At 39.5% G+C, this 21326-nt stretch overlaps 2 protein-coding genes across 3 annotated transcripts; one reads left to right on the top strand and one right to left on the bottom strand.

The window, feature by feature from the left end:
• Positions 1–2209: 2209 nt before the first annotated feature.
• On the top strand, positions 2210–14165 carry DDX55 (DEAD-box helicase 55). Its single transcript, XM_067539687.1, has 14 exons — positions 2210–2360; positions 3235–3285; positions 3372–3458; positions 4197–4288; positions 4374–4436; positions 5424–5573; positions 6593–6782; positions 7565–7647; positions 8960–9091; positions 10098–10190; positions 10935–11049; positions 11609–11777; positions 12016–12302; positions 13335–14165. The coding sequence occupies exons 1-14, from the start codon at positions 2253–2255 to the stop codon at positions 13494–13496; spliced, it is 1782 nt and encodes a 593-aa protein (XP_067395788.1). The 5' UTR covers positions 2210–2252; the 3' UTR covers positions 13497–14165.
• Positions 13792–21305, bottom strand: EIF2B1 (eukaryotic translation initiation factor 2B subunit alpha). Of its 2 annotated transcripts, none has more exons than XM_067539689.1 (9): positions 21033–21172; positions 20779–20880; positions 19262–19398; positions 19061–19177; positions 18337–18449; positions 17236–17304; positions 15964–16039; positions 14892–15017; positions 13792–14296 (listed from the first exon to the last, which is right to left on the bottom strand). In XM_067539689.1, the coding sequence occupies exons 1-9, from the start codon at positions 21058–21060 to the stop codon at positions 14141–14143; spliced, it is 924 nt and encodes a 307-aa protein (XP_067395790.1). In that variant the 5' UTR covers positions 21061–21172; the 3' UTR covers positions 13792–14140. The 2 variants fall into 2 exon arrangements, with proteins under 2 accessions (XP_067395790.1, XP_067395789.1); XM_067539688.1 differs by having other exon boundaries at positions 13793–14296; positions 21092–21305.
• Positions 21306–21326: the final 21 nt, after the last annotated feature.

Genomic DNA, 21326 nt, shown 5'->3' on the forward strand with positions numbered 1-21326 from the left:
TAGTTATTAACCCCTTGGTGCTTGCAGGTCCAAAGTTCATACTGTTGGCACTATTGTAGAATGCACCAGTGTTCAGGAAATCTGGATTTCTGATGCCAAAGGGTTAATGGTTCTTGGGGTTTATTGCAATGCTATGCAGCCCTTATTTTAATTTAAGTGGCATTTTCTGCCATTATCTGGTTCTGATTAGCATAATGCTAAGTACTGGTGTGTTTTTTCTTTATTTCAGGCACATGTGGATTTCAGTTTTTGTATAAACAATTATTTTCCTTTCTTGGTATCTGATGCTGGGTAGGGTAGGGTGTAGGGTCTTTTCAAGTGTGGGGGGGAAAGGTTTACAAGTAACACACAACTGTTTTGTACAATTAATTTAAAACTTGTTACAGGTTTTCATGTTCCAAGTAAACTTTTTCAACCTTGGGCAAACACTTGCAGCAATTCTTCAAAAAAGGTGGCTGTTACACCTTAATGCAACTGTTGTGTGCCAATATTTTTGTGTGAAACACTTCAAAATTGAATTCTAAGATGTACATTTAAAATTGCTTGTGAATCTAAATATGACCCAGGTTCAATAAACAAACAAATTCTTTAAAAAAAAAAAAAAAAAAGTTTTTGTCTCTTGATGGTTAACTAGGACATTCTCTACATCTTGTTCATATTTGAGATTTTGCTTCCTAAAATATTTTTAGAAAAAGAGTGCAAAGAAAAATACACTTTAATTGGAACATCATACTCTTTATGGGGTAGGAGGAATTCTGGACAGCTCTAAATTCACAGCATTTACTAATAAGGTGAAGCCTTACTTATATTTTAATTGTATTAGTTTTCTTATCGATGTGGAAAGTTTTTGCACTAAATATACAATCAAATGAGCAGAAACTATTTGACTAATGTTGCAGGGACACTAGTTGGCCATTAATTCCCTTAGCATTAAGTGCAAAACAGTATGATTTTAGAGTTGGGTATTTGAGGGCACGTAAAAGAAAGGTTTGAAAGTGGGACGTTTGGCAAAGAGTATGCTTGACAGAAATTGCTTATTTTATTCTTGTAGGGAGGCTTTTTTATGTTTTAAAACAGCAGGGCGATAGTTGCATTTCACTAATACCCTGTTGTAATTCATGCAAAATTAAATAAAAACAACTTTAAAAATTGAAAAGTCTGACCCAGTAGAAGAGATGAGGAACTCATCTCTCTTTTTTTCTTCAAGCTGGTACAGGTAAAAGCACATGGAATGGTTGTGAAACAGTGTCGACACAGGTGCCTGAAGAACTTCAGGGGCTTTCCAAGCACCAATACAATTACCTGTTTATCCATCTTCTAGCTTCTGTGCAATTACGTTGCTGTCTAGTGGCTTCTGCTTCATGGCAGTGTGGTGGGCAGATTAGACCAACAAACCTCTATCAAAATCAAGATCTGGATTTAGCCGTGAACATCCATTGTTAATGAGAGGGTACAGCTAGCTTTAAGGATAACTAGATAGCTAGCATTTTTACTGTTCAGTGTGAAGGGCATTTGTATAGTAATCGCTATGTATTTTTGTGTGTTTGTAACTTTAAAATTTCACAGAAGATACTGAAGAGCAGTTGTTTACCAAAAGCTGACCTCTCTCCATGGTGACTTGTCTTGTGAAAAGTATCTTTCTTTGGCCTCTACTTATCTCATTGAAGGAAAGAAGATAAACTAATACGCTAATTAAGCAAAGTCAGTGGCAGAAAAACTCACCAGTATCCCACTACTAATACCCATAATGTCTTTAGGTGTGCCTAGTAAGATGTAAACAGAGGTGCTTTGGTACATGCTAGGCAAGAACTTTCTAAATGCAGGGGCCTGATTCTTGCCTTATATAAGTTTTACACAGCTGCATTGTGCCTGATTTAGTGTTAGTGCAAGGAAGGTCAGAACTGGCTCCCCCTTTCTTAGATAAATAGCTGCTTTCCTGTCATTTTGAGGTTAGATGGCTGAAAATTCAGCATTTTCATCTCTAGTGAAAGGAGCGAGAGCAAAGAGCGATCCCTGAAATGTCTGGAAGCTAGAGCTCACGTGTGTAGGGCCAGTTCAGCAGGTGTCTAACTGCAATAACAGGCGCGGTAGAACGTGGGTTGGCTTGGCTGTAGTGCTGTGCGTGCTCCCCGCTACAAAGCGGAACGTATGTGAGCGGCCGCTGTTTCCCCACGGACTCATTGACGAAGGGACCAGTGGGGGCGGGGGGGAGCTCCTGAGCTGACGGACGGACTTGAGGGAGCCTGTTCAAGATGGAGACGGTGACCGAGGGGAAGTGGGAGTCTCTGCCCGTCACGCTGAGCCCGGGCGTCCTGCAGACCTTGCGGGAGCTGGGCTTTCCCCACATGACCCCCGTGCAGGTAGGGGGAGGGAGCAGCCCCGCGTGCGGGGGGCTCTGTGGTGCGGCCCTTCAGTACTGGGGGAGGGGCTCTCTGTCCTTCCCTCCCTCCCCCAGCCTGCTCTCACCAGCATCCCCTTTAATACGGTGTGTGGGGGTGGGGAGAGCTCCTGTCCCCCTGAATACAGGCAGGGGCCGGCCCCATGGCGTCCCTCAGGGCGGGCTGCTCCCCTCCCCTCTACATACAGAGGGGTGGGGGCCCCTGTAGTGACCCCTCTCGTCTCGGGGCTCCCCTGGGCAGTTGTACCTGCTGGGCCCTTTAATAGGAGGGACCCTCGCGGCGTTGCCCTTTCCCGCCCCCTCCTGCAGTGGAGGCTTCTGTGAACATTTCTATGGGTCTGGCCTGCCCCTCTGGTCAATACATAGGGGAGCCCCTCAGTAGTGTCTATAGCCTGTTTTACAAGTGGTGGCGCAGGGCCCCTGTGGTGCAGTTTGCCATTGTGTGTAGTGCAAAGGGGATGCCGAGCACCAGGGAAGATGCTCCATTATGAAATAAGTAGCCCCGGCAAGGCAACAGGAGCTAGCGGGTGATGCTCTAGTCTAGTGAACTGATGGAAGTTGGTTCAAGTCTTCTGTTTTGATGATGGGCTGGTGCTTTAGAATTGGGAATGGACAATGGGGAGTCAAAACTCCTGGGTTTTCTATCCTGTCACTGACTTCCTGTTTACCTAGAGCAATCACTTAACCTTTCTGGGATTCATTTTCCCATCTGTAAAATGGGGTTGATGACACTTATTTTGTAAAGCACTTTTAGATCCTTGGGTGAATTGAGTTACATAAGATTTGTTTAATAAACCAGTGAGGATGTAATTGTGCAATATTTCTGTCTCCTTTAGTCTGCAACCATACCTTTGTTTATGAACAATAAGGATGTTGCTGCAGAAGCGGTGGGTATTTTGTGAATTCAATTCACTGTTTTTTCTTACAAGTATCTGCACTCATGAAGAAACTAACTTTGCTTCAATTTTCACAGATAACTGGCAGTGGCAAAACATTAGCTTTTGTAATTCCCATACTAGAAATTCTTCTCAGACGGGAAGAAAAGTTAAAGAAAATGCAGGTAAGAATGAATTGAGGGGTTCTGAATATATAAATAAATATAAAGATGTAATTTAACATTGAGGACTTTTATAGGACTACTTATGAGTGCAGTTACACAAGTGATTAAATGTTTGCAGGATCAGGCCCTGGCTACATTCATAACCAGGAATTAATTGAAAACAAGTTTTCTTTCTTTTTTTTTTTTTTTTTTTAAAGTACTGTGCTGCTTCTTATAGACTTGTGTTCTTAAATAGAGTGTGAAATCGATTAGTAATAATTTGTACTTGTATATTGCTTTTATTTATCAAGACCAAAAGATGTCTGTAAATTGTTAGAGAGCAAGATATCTTAAAATATAAAACACAGTGTAATGAAATGAAGGAGGTATGACCCTTCACTTTTTTATTGTAATGTTTTTTGATTTTGAACAAATTTGAATGTACTTTAATGCTATTTGTCACTAAAGATCTTTGTATTGACTTAAATTTTTTTTGTGTATACACCCAATTTAAAAAAAAAGCATTTAGAAGAAATTTTGTTTTATTGTACTGTACAGTCTGTTTGTTGCATCCCATTTTGTCACATTTCAGTACAAAATAGTTGAATTAGATCACTTGGTTATATCTCAGCACTCTAGCTAAAATGGTGTTTGATGCATATGGAAACTTTAGCATCATAATTTTATATAGTCACAGCAAACAGTAAATGTCTTTTGGGGCATTTGTTTTTTGTCTTTCATTTTTGTTCTAATGAGCAGGTTGGAGCCATAGTCATCACACCCACAAGAGAGTTAGCTGTTCAGATTGATGAAGTGCTATCATATTTCACAAAACACTTTCTCCAATTTAGGTAAGTATGCTTAGGCTTGTAATAAAAACAGACTTTCCTTTGGCTTTTGTTTGCAAATTTTTGAGTGACATGTTTCTTTTTTTAGCCAGATTCTTTTGATCGGTGGTAAGAATCCTATAGAAGATATTGAAAAGTTCAAAGAACATGGGTGAGTTGGCTGATAATTAATATATTTCTATTGGTGCCTCTAAGAGCAGAAATGAGGCATAATCCTTGCCCCAAGGAGTTTACAAATTAGGGCACCAATCCTGCGCACATTTAAGGATGTATGTAATCATATACAAGTAGTCCCATTGCCTTCTATTAATCAAGTTATTTATGTGCTTGTGTTTGCGGGATCTGCCTCCTGAATTAGGCACAATATAATGAGGGACAAACAAAACAGTAGGAAGGGATGAAATGTAAAATCTGTGTGTTACTGAGTGAGGGCTAGTGCACAGCATAAATAAGAGGTGTTCTTTTTTAACTAAAGAGATATTTTAGTTGGCTTATTTAGTGTAAATGTCACAGCAGGGGTAAGTGCTGAAGAGGATCTTAAATAAATGGCCTTGTGATTCAGCTCGGGAAGAGTGAAGCATGTAAATGTTGGTTGGAGAAGTAGATGAATGATCTTTGGTTTCTGTGAAGAGTAATTTTTACAATCTGTGGCCAGAATTGTTGTGAATACTGGAATATTGTTTAAGCAAATATGATATGTAATTTTCACAAACTGCTTTCTGTGGTGATGCTTATGTGGAAAGTCTGAAATAAAGTGGCATATACTTGGTGGTCTTATTTGAATTCCAGTACCCAGAATGCTTTTCATTTCATAGCTATTTTTATAGCTATATGAGCTCTAGGATCAATCTAAGTAGGTGAGGAGCTGTTATATGCACAAGTTATCTATCTTTAGGGTTTTGTTTTTTCACCCTTCAGCATAATATCTGAACGCTTTAAGTGTTAATAAGACAGGCAATAGCAAAGTCTTTAGTGGACTGAGCTCTCTTCCACACTCAGAAGTATATAGGCCATTCCCCACTTGAAGGTTCCAGATTGTTTTGAGTGCAGGTTTGTGGTATGATGAGATTCTGGGGCATTGTTGATCTCCAAGTACAATTAAAGTATAACCTAACTATATACTCCCTATCACCGACAGTGGGAATATCATTATAGCCACTCCGGGCCGTTTGGAGGATATGTTCAGAAGAAAAGCAGATGGGCTGGATTTAGCAAGTTATGTGAAATCACTTGATGTGCTGGTATTGGATGAAGCAGACAGACTTCTAGATATGGGATTCGAAGCAAGGTATTTTTTAAAATAATTCTAGTAGCACTTGGCATTCCTATAATGCTATTCATTTAAGGCTGTCAAAGCACTTTACAACCATTAATGTGATCAAGTTATTATTCCTATGCTACAGGTGAAGTACTGAGTCACAGAAAGGTTACATGACTTGTAAAAGGTCACACAATGAGACTAAAATTTAGGAGTCCCAGGTCCCTATCTTTCCATCTAGGTGCTTGTGATACCTATCAAGCTAGTATATGAGAACCTCACAAACAATGGATTTATCTTGCAACACCCCTTTCAAGTAGGGAAGTACTATCCCTGTTTTTACAGATGGGTAGCTGAGGCACAAAGACATTAAAAGGCCTTGTCTACATTAAGGACATTTGCAAGGCCTAAGTGACTTGCCGAGCTGGGAATTAAACCCATATCTCCTGAATCTCAGTCAAGTAATTTAACCACAAGATCCTTCTGATTTTACCAATATGCGATGCCTCCTTTTTTAACTTTAAGATGTGAGGAGAAGTGCACATGAAGCTTATTTATACCCTTCTGCTATTAATGGTACCATCACACTAAATAATTTGATACTTGTAACATGAGATTGAAATTGATCATACACTAATATAAACTGATGCATACTACAGTTTGATATTTCTTCCTCTTCAGAGAAGAGTGGATCTTTGATCTTGTCCTCTTTTTTTGAGCTTCCTTGTAAGTTTCTATAGAGTCTCTGAAGAGTTTGGGGGAAAAAGAGACGACCCAAGGGCGGGGAACAACATAACAAGTCTAATAATAAAAAACATAGTTATTCATATGCCATGTACATTCAAGTGAATCTCCTATGATGTCATATTTAAAATCTCAGATACAAACACTCCTGGGGTATAATCAGTCAGGAAAACACGATTGTTAGTGCAACAACAGATGTGTGCATAGCACCGTTTGGTAAAAATCACTATTTAAAAAATGATTATAAAACTTCCTCTTGATGGAAATCTGGAGCCATTTTCTTTCTAAATTGTGTTTACTTGCAGTTTAAATACCATTCTGGACTTTTTGCCCAAGCAGAGACGAACTGGCCTGTTCTCAGCAACTCAGACTCAAGAAGTGGAGAACCTGGTGAGAGCAGGTCTCCGAAATCCTGTCCGCATTTCAGTGAAAGAGAAGGGAGTGGCAGCGAGTAGCACTCAGAAAACACCCACGCGGCTTGAAAATTACTATATGGTGAGGCTCCCTGCTCCCCACATTTGTTGTTTCTGTTTTAAATGTGATGATGAACTCAGAATGTTGCACTCTGGTGCACTGCAGTTTGATAGCCTTGTTACCTTCAGAAAAAATGCAACAGTGAATATTCTAATACTGCAGCAGAAACAGCTAGTAACATTACTGCAGGAAACAGAGCTTGAAATAGGAGCTTCCCTCAGAAGGATTCAAGCTGATAAACTACTAAAGTTAGCCTTAGACCTTTCAAATTCTTCTGAAATAGAATTGTCCAATCTCTTGCGTTGGAGACTGTAAATCAGGATTGCTGGTCTTAATTCCTTGCTCTGGCACTGATTTGCTTTCTATAACCTTGGGGAACTTGCTCAAAATTTCTGTGCATCATTTTTCCCCATCTCTGAAATGGGGATAATATCTAACTCCCCCAACTCTGGAGGTCATTCTGTATTTACTCTTAGAAAATAATTTCAGACCAAGATTTGTAATTGTCAATAGTTCAGCTTCAAAAACCTCCAATAACAGGTAACTTTTAAAGCTGAATTCAAATGTTAAAGTTTATTTCTTTTTAATGAACTTTAGCAAGCATCAGTATACGTAAAGGACAGCGTTCCTACACTGATGTATGTGGAATACGTCTCAGCAAGCATTAACTTGAGTTACTTGTGTAAAATGCCTCCTATATTAGTGCATGAATGAACCACAAAGGCTCTATACTGAGGTGAATGATAGAAACGCATATCAGCTTGTCTTGAACCCACTGTTTTATTTTCCGTATGTTTTTGTAGGTATGCAAAGCAGATGAAAAATTTAATCAGTTGGTGCATTTTCTTCGACAACACAAGCAAGAAAAACATCTAGTCTTTTTTAGGTAATTCATCTGGATTTCTTTGTGAAAATGGTGTAATGATTATTTGTGTGCTCCATGCTGCGTGAGACACAGACCTACTAAATGTGATCTGCTAAGGGAGCATGTTAACTGCTTTCTGTGTAGAGTACAATGCACAAAAAAGGAGGTGGATCATTGCTTCACATGAAGATTGTCTTATACTTTGTCATAATGAAAGAACTGCTTTGGTCATGTGAACTTTGTGTTTATTTCTTACTACAATAATGTATTCTGGGGTGTGTGAGATAAGCTTTAGGGGGAGAAAAAAAACTTACTGTGTGCGTTTTACCTGCAGCAATGAGTAACTAGCAAAGGTGATTCCTCAAGACATCCGGTCCTCAAATGGCACTTTGCATTTGACTCTAGATGATGCTGTGCAATTTGACAGATTTCTTTGTTAAGCTTACATAGTATTATGCAAAATGGTTGCCATTTGTATGTTAATCTGTTTACTCTGATGTGGTATGCACATTTAATTGTAAGCATGGACCACAACCATAGTTTTGCTTTTGGTGTTATTACAATGGATCGTTGGTTTTGGATCAGTGCTTTACTGTTTTTAATATTTAGTGAGAGTTGCATGTTGATTTAAAAAAAAAAATCAGTATATGTACTTGTGTTGGGGGTGTGTGTGTGTAAACTATTACAGACACAAAGAAGGGGGGAGGGAGCACGATAAATACGTTTGAGAACCACTGATTTAGTCCAACGTCATGCATTGCTTTTCTTTAGACTCCCAGTATATCTCAAGTAGAAATAGTTGAGTCTAGAAGCTTTATTATAAAAGCTTGTTCAGCTATGTTCCAATTTTTAATAATAACAAAGTTTCCTAGCAAGAGACTGGATGGCTCAGAGTACCAGTAATGGGGACACCATTCACTTTCAGGCTAGTTGTTCAAATCCAGCACTAGTTGGTAATCACTGAAACTCACCATCCGCTGGCTGTCCAGTGACCTATGTGAAATGGGTTGATGGTCTTAATTCTGTTCTCCATGGATAACTGTGTCATACATGCCACAAGCATGATTTGTAGTGTCAGCAGAGAGGCCAAGGATTGAACCATGGAGGTTCCTCTGGGTCAGAATTTAGGCACATTGGCAGGGCGATGTGTGGAAGTTTGCACTCTCCTAACATGTTATATCTCTTTTGTGGCTAAGCAGAGAACTCCAGCCTTCAGGGCTGTCAAGGCATCACCTTTCACCGGTGCTAAATCCACATGCAATTTTAACATTACAAATACAGAATACAAACAAAACTTGATGCTGACTTTTTGCGGTTTTCATTGTTTCCTCAGTACCTGTGCATGTGTGGAGTATTATGGGAAAGCTCTGGAATCCTTAGTTAAAAATGTGAAAATAATGTGCATTCATGGGAAAATGAAACACAAACGTAACAAGATTTTTACCGAGTTTCGGAAACTTCCAAGGTAGGAGAATTTGAATAGACTACTTCAGCCCAAGTTGTAAATGCTAGGAAATGTAAAACTCCATCTTTCAGCATGTGAAAGTACACACTATACGAGTATAGAAACAGCTTTCCTGTTGAGCAGGCTACTAACTAGGCTACTGAAGCAGCTGGGATAATGTGGATGATATAAATCACGCTCACTTTTAAGTGTGTATAGGTGTACTGAATGAGGACAAAATTCAGATTAATCAGTAAAACAATAAAAAACTGCTCTTGGATAACTCCCATTTGAAAGAGAAATGATGGTAAAATTCCCCTCTGACAAAAGTAATTGAAACCCATGATGCTTACTAGCATATGAACAAAAGAATGTGGGTTTATCTCCAACAAAATGCTTTTTCATCTCCATTAAAGTATCTGCTTTTATAATTTTTGCAATATGTGTAGTCATTAGGGCCTAGCAATATTTGTGACTCATTGGAAAAAAGCTGGAATTCTTGCCCTGTAACATCCTTTTTATTGCCATCTAAGCATTAAGATTTCAGTTTTAGCTTTCTATGTGAAACAAAATCATTCCCTGGGTCTCCTGTTGATTAAATTTTTTTCTTTAAAGATACAGTTTCAAAACTGCAGTTAGATCATTTGATCTTTCTTTATCATGCTTATGGTATTTAGAAGCAGGGGAAATAATTTACAGATTCCATATTTAAAGGAGAGAGTTGATTATCCAGCTTAGATTAGTGGTATGTAGGATATAATACAAAATATATTTCTTCTCCTAAATACTTAGTGGAATTTTCATTCACTGTAAATTTTAACTAGCCTCTAATGTGTTCAGTGATTTTGATATGCATACTTTTAAAACACTTGAGAGTTAAGGCCAAATATTCTGCCTTGACATGCATTCCCACAGCCTCCAATGAGATGCATAAAGTATAAATCAGGGCAGAAATTGGGAGTTTGTTGGCTGGCACTTCTCAAATGATTATTTAATCAGAAATTTGCATTTTCTTCCAACTTTCTAGTGGCATTTTAGTTTGCACTGATGTGATGGCCCGTGGCATAGACATTCCAGAAGTAAACTGGGTTTTACAATATGATCCACCTAGCAGTGCAAGGTACAACTTCAATTCTTTGTAAGAACTTTAACCCCACTTCTGTTCATGTAAATGTACTACGTAAGTGCAGACAGTGAACTCGGTACTGTACAAAACACAGGGGAAGAACTACTCCCTGCCCAAGACTTAGTTTGAATAAATAGACAAAACAATGTAGCTGTCCCACATGCCCAAAGACTGGAACACTGCAGTTTTTGTTAAAACTGATGTGTTTAACAGCACTTATGGATGTATAATAGCACTTATAGGTTAGATGGGTTAACATTAGTAAAAAGGTAGTGGTCATGTACACTGATATGGAAGAGAGTTCCTAGCATAAGGGGTGGCAGGAGAGAATACCAAAGGGGCAGTAAGATGGGAGACATTCAGAGAATGAAAGAAGTAAATGAGAGCAGAGAGATAGGCAGGGACAGAGCTGTTCAGAAAGTGCTATAATGATGGTTAAAAAATAAAGCTAATTAAAGTAACTATTTCTCTATTTTACAGCCACTGCTGTCATCATTTTACTGTAACACACACACCTCCTTTTAACATAATTTGAGTGATAAATGATAAACATGATAAATATGCTTCTTGCACTGTATTCAGGTAACTCCTGTTGTTAGTTAGTTACCTACATCAAGAGTACACTACCCCTAGATAGTCCGTTCCATAAAACCTGCCCTTCCACTCAATGTCTTGTATTACTTTAAAGGCAAATTGAGCATCTCATCCTCTTAAACCAACTTTCTGTTGTGTTTGTAGTGCCTTTGTGCATCGCTGTGGTCGAACAGCTCGAATTGGCCATTTAGGCAGTGCACTTGTGTTTTTGCTTCCCATGGAAGAATCTTATGTTAATTTTCTCTCAATAAACCAAAAGGTGAGTTGGCTTTTATTTTCTAACAGTAGAAAAGAGTTGCAATGAAAACTAACTAATGAGACCTAAAACCAGGGTTTTTTCAAATCAGAATTCATAAATTGTAAAACATACACATGAGATGTTTTAACCTACTTGAGTAACAGAAAACAGAGGTGAGAACTACATATTAGATAATAACTCATCTGCTTGCCAAAGCAGGATTGTTCCTGCATTGTGTAATTATCTATTTAGTCTATAACAAAAAATGTGTATATGTTTGTAATGCCGTTCTTCTCGTTTTGGGGCTATTTCCACCGGATTAGCAATAGGACAGTTGCAGTGAGGTCTGGTAATTAGAGTTGAGTGAGGATTTGTGTGTTCTGTTCCCTATTCTTTCAGAATTCATTGTGTGAACTTGGTTAGGCCACTTAACTTTGCCTTGGTTTCTTCATTAGTAAAAAACGTGAGGTAGGTAAATATCCTCCATGTGTTGAGGCTTAATTGATGATGAAGTATGTGTTTGAAGTTTCACCCATTACATTTAGCTCTTGATTTTGTTTTTTCTTTTTTTTTGGTTAAGTGTCCCATGCAGGAAATGAGTCCACTGAAAAATGTTGTAGATCTTCTTCCAAAACTGAAGTCTATGGCTCTGGCTGACAGAGCCATGTTTGAGAAAGGGATGAAAGCATTTGTATCTTGTGTGCAGGCCTATGCCAAACATGAGTGCAATCTTATCTTCCGAATAAAAGGTAATTCCCAGCAGCAGCTGGCATTTTTACTTTTCTTCAAAGACTACTGTAGACCTTTTGAGTTACAACCAACCTCCATTCCCGAGGTGTTCTTAACTCTGAAAGGTTTGTAACTCCAGCAAAGTACTTAAACACCTGAGTACCACTGAAATCAGTGGAACGACTCCTGTGTTTAAGTACTTAGATGGATTAGGCCTATCACTTTATCACATTAATATCTTAATCCTTATTTTAACAGATCTGGACTTTGCTAGTCTTGCTCGCGGTTTTGCACTCCTGAGGATGCCGAAGATGCCTGAACTAAAAGGAAAGTGTTTTTCAGACTTCGTACCTGTCAGTATCGACACAGACTCCATTCCGTTCAAAGATAAAAATAGAGAAAAACAAAGGCAAAAACTGTTAGATCATCAAAGAAAGGAAAGACAAGCAAATGAAGGTAAAAGAAAATTTATAAGGAATAAAGCCTGGTCAAAGCAGAAAGCCAAAAAGGAGAAGAAAATGACAATGAAAAGAAGAAGAGAAGAGGTAAATTGACTTCCTCAAATGCACATGTGACTACTGCAGTATAGTTACATTCTAACCTGGCTGTGACACTCCCAAAAGGCAAGGGGGGATGAGGACTTCAGTTTGGCAGAAAGTAGGAGAATTGTCTGTCCAAACTGACTGCCTGGTACCCCCAAAAGCAGAGCTTGATGAGCTCAAAAGCAAATTCTATCCAGTCCTCCTCTGCCAGTGACTGGATTGCTTCGATCTCACTCCTCAGTGCGGTAAGCAATCTGAAATGAAGGGAGCTGCAGCACCTGAGTGTCTTGCATTCTCAAAGAAGCGACTAAGAAAATAAGTGCGCAGTCAACCCACTATAGAGAGGGACTAGGCTCCATTCCTTGCTAGGCTTGTCAGCAGAACCCTGTCGTCAGCCTCTAGTAGCAGAAAGTCAAGAAGAGCCATGCAAGCTGCGGAGTCCTGAGCTCTCCAGGTATAGTCCAAAATAGGCAGCATGCAGGAAATGCACTGATTCAGCACCTTCCTCAGACAGCCTCCTCTGGAGCAAGATCTGAAGCTGCCCTCCCCTCAGGGGTGGCTCAAACTCACTATATTTCATGCAAGTATAATGTTACACAAGCACTCCGTTTTGCTATAAGTATTAACTTTCCCCTTGCCTTCCACTGTTTTTCAGGTGACAAGTTTAATTTTATCTGGGGGTTTCTTTAGTAGGGTCAGGGTTGAATGAGCTGAGAAAGAGGGGGGCTTAAGATTTAAATAGTATTTTGAATGTTAATAGAAGGGAATCCACTGTTCGTGTCCCCTTTTATTGCTAAAGCACCTTTAACCCTTATTGCTGCCTCATGTTTCATGTGTTGTCCACCACTGTTGCTGCACATACTAGGGAACAGCCTAATATGGCTACATCGTAGGGGACAGCAGCACAATACACAATGCACAATGCACAATACGCCAGCAGTAAAAAGTTAATATGGTTATTTCTGAAGTGTTCAGATATATAGAACATAAGCATTTCAATGCAGGAGTAAATCAGTGTGTTTCAACTACCTGCAGGGCTCTGATATTGAAGATGAGGAAATGGAGGAGCTGCTGAATGACACACGACTTTTGAAAAGACTAAAAAAGGGTAAAATTAGTGAGGAAGAGTTTGAGAAGAGGCTGTTGAAAAGTGAGAGAAAAGTCAAAGCTGTGGCTGATTCAGTGGCTGAAGATTGACAATCCTGCTTCAAGCATCTCCTTGAAGGTGCCTCATTTTAGTAATGCTATGCTTTTACACAGGGGCACTTCAGTCTGTGCTCTGCATTGTTAGTCACCCACAGACTAGACCTGACTTCTATAAGTACTATGTGCATCCAGTAGAATCTGCAGTCTCTAGTGGGGGCACAAGCATAGCTGCAACTTTGATGAAAGAACTAAATGAGAGTGCTGTTCCAGAACTGAAAGCTGAATTCTACAGTTCTTACTTGAAGCAATCAGGTGGGTGGATTCTTTTTGTTGAAATGTGTACCTAACATAGATGGGATCATTAAGTAATTATAAACTTGTTCAGAGGTCTGTTGTATGTGGGAAGTTTAGGTGCCTTTATTCTACATGCTCAGAAGTTCTCTTATAGGGTGAAGCATTATTTTAGATCTTCTGACCCTGTAATGACTTACACTTCTGATTGAACATTGGTCCATCTATATGTAATAAATTCAAAATTTTCTTCTTCACTGTAAAAATCAGAAGGCTGCTAGTAATGAAGTTAATCCTTGTATAGTCTTTTTATAACATGTTGGTGTAATTTGTATCAGTCAAACTCTGCAACTGTAGAGGGATGATCACTGAACAACAGAGCACACTGCAGTGAATCTGCTGCATTACAAATAAAGTTTAATAAGTTCATCACTGACAGCTGATGGAGTTAATACACCAAGGTCTGTAAACAGTAATGTAATTAGTGATGGTGAGGTGTAGTCAATCCAGGGGTGCTCCTCAGTTAGACTTCGGTTTGTTTTCAGGGTGTCTGCTTTGTACTGGCGGGAGAAGAAAACCATTAGTTGTGTCAGCCCTGTCCCTAGCCTTTTTCGAGCCAGAACAACATGGTCTTCACCAAACTTTATGGACCCTAGCTGTAGCTGAAGGAACCCATTGCTCTAACCAAAGCATAGACTGGTGCTACCTAGTACTGCCACTTTATCATCTACAGTAATACATAAGTTTATAGTTCTGGAAAGTTTCCCTTGATCCATCCATTCTGCTGCTAGCTGCTTCTGCATATTGAGTGAGCTGCTTCAAGAACAGCACGTGGGTAGCCATTAGGGGAAGCGGTACTGCTTCTGGCAGTTTGATTTAGTATACATGGAGCCAGGTGGCTTTTCAATACTATAAAATATTAGTAAAGAGTGATGGTGGAAAAATCCAAATTGATAACACACTTTTGTTTAAACTATATTGTATGTTACATGTCAGGTATGGCTTTAACTTACCTGGAATAGAAAAATTTAAACTACATTTTCAGTGCATTAGATGTAAGTTCATCACTAGGGTCTTAATTTATAGTATTATTTGCTCCTACAACCAATTTACGTGCAGTTCTCTGGGTTAGAAAGTACTTTGAATTTCCCTTACCTTAAACTTATCTGGGACATCCTGTTGATTTAGAGGAAAGAGTCTTACAAACTTGAAGCTTTCTGCTACCACATAAAATGGTTTATTCTGAGCTTTGGCGCATACAGCCATTTGATTTGTACCTATCTGTGGAGACAGTTGAGATGGAAAACAGTTATATACGCTCAGTGCTAGAGTGACAGCAAACTTGCATGGCTCCAGCCAGTAGACTCTTCTACTGTACTTAACATCTGAACTAAAAGCACTTTTGAAAAGCCTGGAACTCTTCACAGAAACCAAGCTTCAGAAACAGAATGCTCTTTTAAAAGAGTGTTTTATCTGTGGACCCATTATGGGGTCACAACACCTTTGTGATGTAGACAACTATTATCCTCATTTTACAAAGCAGGAGATTGATGCACAGAGGTGAGCAGTAGCACAGGAGGAACAGAAGCCAGGATCCTGACTCCCACTCCCTATTCTGGCAAATGAAGAATACTATCTGTCACTGCGTTTCAGATCAGGAAAGTTACATCTTTGTTTATTCTAACCAGCTTTCTTATCTAATGCATTCCTCTTTCAAGTCAAAGGATATCCTATCTGCAAACTCAAACTTGTGTCTAAGCTATGTACTATTCTGCATATCAATATGAAAGTTGCAAATAGAATGTACTTTTTAAAAGTATAGTAAGCAAAATAAAGCTTTTGCCTAAGGTGTATATATAGACTTACTGATGCTGACAACTGTAAAACTGAAACTGATAGGACTCTGAAGCAAAAGTGATTTTAGTTTAAACTATAGGGTATTGTAACCATGAAGATTATTGAATGGCAATGGGTTATGGAAGATGGCAACTTATTGTAATAGTCTTAATTGTGACACTAATGCACACAGGATATTCACAAATAACTATCAGCACCAATGGGAGGTTTCCTGAATAAAGCCTCCTGGCTTAGCTAGAAGGAGCCCATTAAACTATAGTGAGTAAAAATATTCTAGAAATACACTGCAAAAATTGCTCACTTTCAAAATCCATCAACATGCACAGTCTGCTCCAAGTATATGAAGAAACACAAAATCACCACCTATTACCTTGTTAATAATTCCTCCACTTTCAACCACACCTTCAGCACCAACTATTACCAGGTTGACTTTCTCCATGATGTACCTGTTTAAGAAAAGAGTTAAAACATATTGTGTAATACTAGAAATGTAACTTAAACACCCCTCCACCCCCAATTCTGTTAATACCTTGTGATCATTTTGCTTTTCCAGTAGACTAGTCATTCTTTCAACTATCCAGATATATGCATGCAGTCTGTTTATATGTCCTAGGATATTATCCTTCCTTGAACTCCCCAAACAGGAATATGAAATAACCACTGCTTCTCCAAACATACTTGAAACACTTACCTCAAAAGTTTCTGAGGATTATTTTGGCTGAAGTCTACTAGTTACAGTTATCAGTTACAGAAATTTAGATATTCAAGATAAACTTCGTAAGTCTATTTTAGCTCCACATTTCAAGATGCTCATAATTAAAATATACTTTTAAAGAATGCCGAATGCTTTTAATCCAGTGTTTTCCCTACTTTCTGTGCCCCTCACATCTGTTTTTTCCTTCACTGAGAATACTGATAGACTATACGTGCATTACCTAAAGGAAATGCAATACCAACTAAAAGTGCTAATAAGGAGAGAAGTTACATTTATTCAGTTCTGTCTTAAACAATACCTGGCCAGATAATTGTTAACCAGTCAAGTTACTGATTTTACTTTAACTATCTTTGTAAAAGTACAGCACATTAGAATGGTGTGTATCTTCATGACAATGGCCTCTCAGGCATTTTGTACTGGAGGGAGAATTAAATTTTACTAAAGCATTGTTCCATCCTCATGCATTTAGGACTCAAAGTCTGGTATCTAGTTAGCAGTGATTAGCTTTTAAAGTCCAGTATCTGCACTTGTATATGTAAAGCATCTGATTTTTTTTTTTTTTTTTAAAAAAAAAAAAAAAAAAAAAAAAAAAGTGGCAGGCAAAATGGAGCCCTTAGTTATAGCATCTCAGCTCCTTTTCTCTCCAGTAGCTCCAAATGCTACACTTAAGTTCATATATTAGAATGAAAGAGAGAGTTAAGATATCATTGCCATAAATCAATCCAAAGTATTTGAGAATGTTGAACTATGTCAAAAGATTTAACTTGTATAGTGGCTGTGCCAGTTGATACTACATAGAAAGGTTCAATTAGCCCATCTGTTCCAATTTGAACTAACTTTTGGGAAGTTCATATATACTATAGTTAAAATGAAATCCAGGAGGACAATGAAAGGCTTAACATCTACGAATGTAATGTATAAACTTACCCAACTGCAGCATCTAGAATCACAGTCACAGGAATGTTGAGCTTGCTAAGAGCCTTTGCCATTTTTTGCCTATTAAAATAACATTTATGAAATTTTGAAATCTTTCTTGAAAGATAGCAGTGATATTCAAAGATGGGATACAACTATTTTTTTAAAGTATGTGTGAATGAAACCTGATGATAGATCCCACACCTGTCTGCAATAGTTGGAGTTCTGCAATCACTCCTTTTTTTATTTCTCCCTGTTGTATGAAAAACTCACACAAATAAAGGGGAAACAAGTTGACTATTAGGGAAATAGTGAAATTGAGAATACCGAGTAAAACTAATCATTCAGTTTAGAAATCATAGGTGTTACTTGTAATTATATAAGGTAAAAGACTCAGACAAATGTGATTAAATTGCCAGTTTGCATTTAACACAGCTTTTTCATCTGCTTAGTGTTAGACACAAGATACTATGAACAGAGTGTATTGTGAAATGTTACTTCAGTGACGCCGATAAATCACTTCCACTTCATCTGGCCAATCTTCAGGTATTTCAATTATCATTAGAAATGAAACTCTCTGGTTAGTTGCACTAGTTATTATACAGTGTGTATAGTTTGCTATTTTCCTGACTTTTCTTCACACTACATTGTATCCTCTGGACACTAACAGGTCCGTATACAGCTGTCAATAATATATTTTATGTAGTGTTTTAAAGGGAACCCACTCTTAAAAAAAACAAAATGGTTACAAGTAACACCTACTACTATTAGCTTATTTTTTAAAACTACTTCAAGATGACTGTCCTTTTAAGCAACCATTCCTAGAGGAAAAAATGGGTTGCCTAGCAGTGGTTTGTTATGCCTTTGCTGGAAAGCTTAGGGATGCTGTAATGTGGTTATTTACTATAGGGAATTGCCTGTTGATAGTGATTCTTTGGGAGGGGTGTTGCTGTAGACTGCCTGTCAAGATGGATGTGATGTTTTGCAATGGACCAGTTACTTTTCAGTAATTCAAAAATAGGTAAAACCTGTTCTTAAAATACGACTCCACTGATTGACATTAACTCTACAGTATCTTATTAATCAAGAAGAAAAAAATTGACATATACTTGCCCTGCTTGATCGGGCTGTGATTCAGTAACATAAACACTGAAACGCTTCTTTGATTCAGCCGCCGCCTTTAATACTCTGAGGACCACTCTTGAATAGGCATGTGTTAATATTTGCTGTTAAAGTAACAGGCATTTTATTACTTTATCAAGTTTCACGAAAGCTTTGTTATTGTCATACTCTCTTGTAATTGTTTACCATGCTCAAGTGTTTAAACATGATCTTCAGTTACTTTAAGATGACTTTCCAGATTTCACAAAAATGTAACATTAAGAGTTGTAGATACTTTTGGTGGTCTGTCCAATATTAAACTCCTGTATTTTTACAAATAGTGGGAGGTCAAGCCATCATGAAAATTGGACTTTATAGGACACTCTCTTTTTACTGAAGCCCTGACCCTGAGAGAGGCTGAGAACCCACAACTTCTGTTTTTTAAGCAGGTAGTCGTGGGTGCTCGGTACCACTTAAAATTAGTCCACAAGCTTAATGTCAGTTTATATGGAAACAAAGGTGGAGGGAGGGGAAAGAAAAGAGTCTTAGAAAATATTTGAACATGTGGCATAAACAAATGTGATGGGTGGTAAGTAGGAATAAAATCTTTACTTGGGAAAGCCAACATCAGATAATATAGGTGTCTTAACAGATGCTAATAAAACCCTCCCATCACTTCCCTCTCTTGAAATAATGGAACATCTGGAACAGCGTAATCAGGTCCTGGCATACTTACAGCACCATCTTTGATAAATGTATGACAGAGTTTTGCAATTTTTTTTCTCGAAAGAGAGATTCTCCTAAGGAAAAGTTCTCCTCGTTCAATCATGATTTCTTTACACTTGGAATAGTCCTGCAAAAAGCAACAGCAACAAAAATTAAGGCCCAGGATTACTTTATAGATGAGTGAAGCATTATATGTGGTGAACAAACTCACCGAATACTCCAGTGAGGTGAGACTGATAAACCTTAGGAAGAGCTCTCCCCCGGAAGAGACTGCCACCGAAGAGTCAACACCAGACAGAGTTTCGATAGCATTTTTGAGATTTGCTCTCAAACCCTGAATGGTCTCACCTGAGAGAGAGAGAGACATGCAAACTTCATTTCAAAACAAGATACTCATTACACGCTAAATGTATCCTGGTATGGCATTAATGGGGCTATTTTAAAAATTTTCAAACTTGGTATTTCTCCTTCAGAGTGTCAGGATTACAGTGGAAGCTGCTTCTACAGTGTGAAAATTTTTCAACTGATTCCCTGAATTTGGATACAAAATTTATAGTCTTGCAAGCACTACCTCCAGCATGCCCTCCATCCCTGAAACATGTCACTGCCAAGAACGAAAACTGATGAAATATTACTACATGGTCAACAGCAGCGTTGACTTCTCCTGGCTGTCCCTCAGTGTGCTTTGATTGTAACCTGAAGGAACAAGTTCTTGACGGTAATGGCATAATTCAGCAGCCATGCTCAGTGAATGCTTAGGCACTCTGAGTAGAAGGGCACATATCCAGTAAAGCGGATTGTACTTAATGAAACAAACACTAGATACACTTTGAAAACCTTTTTTGTACTAATTCGGTTTTCCAGATTTTGATGGAGTAATGCATACTTCTCACAGCATGTGCTCATTTCTGCACAACTGCTACCAGGACCAGACAAGTTTCTTATTGCCAACTTCAGATGTAAGTGTAGCCTGCTTTTTGCTCAAAGACCTTCATGTTTAACTCTTTTCTGAATTTTTGAAAACAGCATGAAGTTCAGGTCCAAAACACAGGGTTTGATTTTAAGGCAAGGCGGGAGCTGGAGTATTAGTTTTGCTTGTGAAAAAGAAAAAAAGATCTTGAACGCAGAGGTGAACTGCTGTATACCTTACTTCTTGAGAAAGCAAAAATTAAATAATCACCTGAAGTGCAACAAAGCTATGCACTTCAGTGAGCTGAAACACCATGAATGGGATTCTTTTATTTTTTATTTGCATTTCATAGTTCTGCAAAATTTCAGTTTTTAGCATCTTTTTCAGTTTTTATCAGCTTACAGTTTTCAGTTGCAGGAAATGAGAGGGGTGCCAGAGAATCATTATTGCATGACATGCTCTGGTACCTTAGCAAGCAGCATTTTTCTTATTTTGCCTGTTTGTAAATGTCAATAATTATTGATAGGAACAATTTGTATGTCAGTCCGTGTGCGGATAGTGAAATCGATATTTACCAATAAAAATCGAATCCTTCCAAGCCTATGAATACTGCAAGGTGGTGGCTGGTGTGTGTGACCACTGCCCTCTACTGGACGGACTCAGGATTGCTGGGGCTAGTCCTGCCTGACCATCCTCCTTTAGCTCCGGGGGGTGGGGGGTGCGCCCTCCGCGCTCAGAGCAGGGTCTGCGGGTTCTAGTCCCGCTCTCGCCATGCAGCGGAGCACGGCCAGAGCCGGCCTTTCCCAGGGCCCCTGTACCTGTGTCTCTCTTCAGGAACTCCAGCAGGGCGCGGATGGCGGCCACGGCTGAGGCCACGTCGGGATCCTCCCTCATCTGGGCTTTGAAGGCCTCGATCAGCTCTGCAAGAGAAACGGGGCCCGTCAGCCACAGGCCTCCCCCCGACGTGGGGAGCCCCCCCCGCCCCACTAGACAGGTCAGGCCCCCTGTCCGGGGAGAGGGGCAGCCCCAGGCCCGCGGGGGGGATAGAGCATGTACGCCGCGGCGCGCACACCTGCTTCCAGGGTGAGGGGCCGGTTCATCTCCCAGGGAGCGGGCCCCGGCCCGCGTTACCTGCTTTGTTCATGGCTGCGGCCGGGCCGGGCTGGGAGCAGCAGGGGCCGGGTCTGTTTCTCTCGCTCACGCGGACTGTCGGGGAGGGAGGGAGCCGCCGCTGTCTCCTCCCCGGTCCCCGCCCGGCCCCTCTTCGCGGTGACACACTGGCGCCTGCCTTCCCCCACCCCCACACAGGGCAGCAGCCGGGTCCTGCCGCACCGCGCGTGACGTAACGGGGAGTGCGACGAGCGAG

The sequence above is a fragment of the Emydura macquarii genome, unplaced genomic scaffold (genome assembly GCF_026122565.2).
Source record: "Emydura macquarii macquarii isolate MOO-44397 ecotype Brisbane River unplaced genomic scaffold, CSIRO-AGI_Emac_v2 contig_554, whole genome shotgun sequence".
Lineage (NCBI taxonomy): Eukaryota > Metazoa > Chordata > Testudines > Chelidae > Emydura > Emydura macquarii.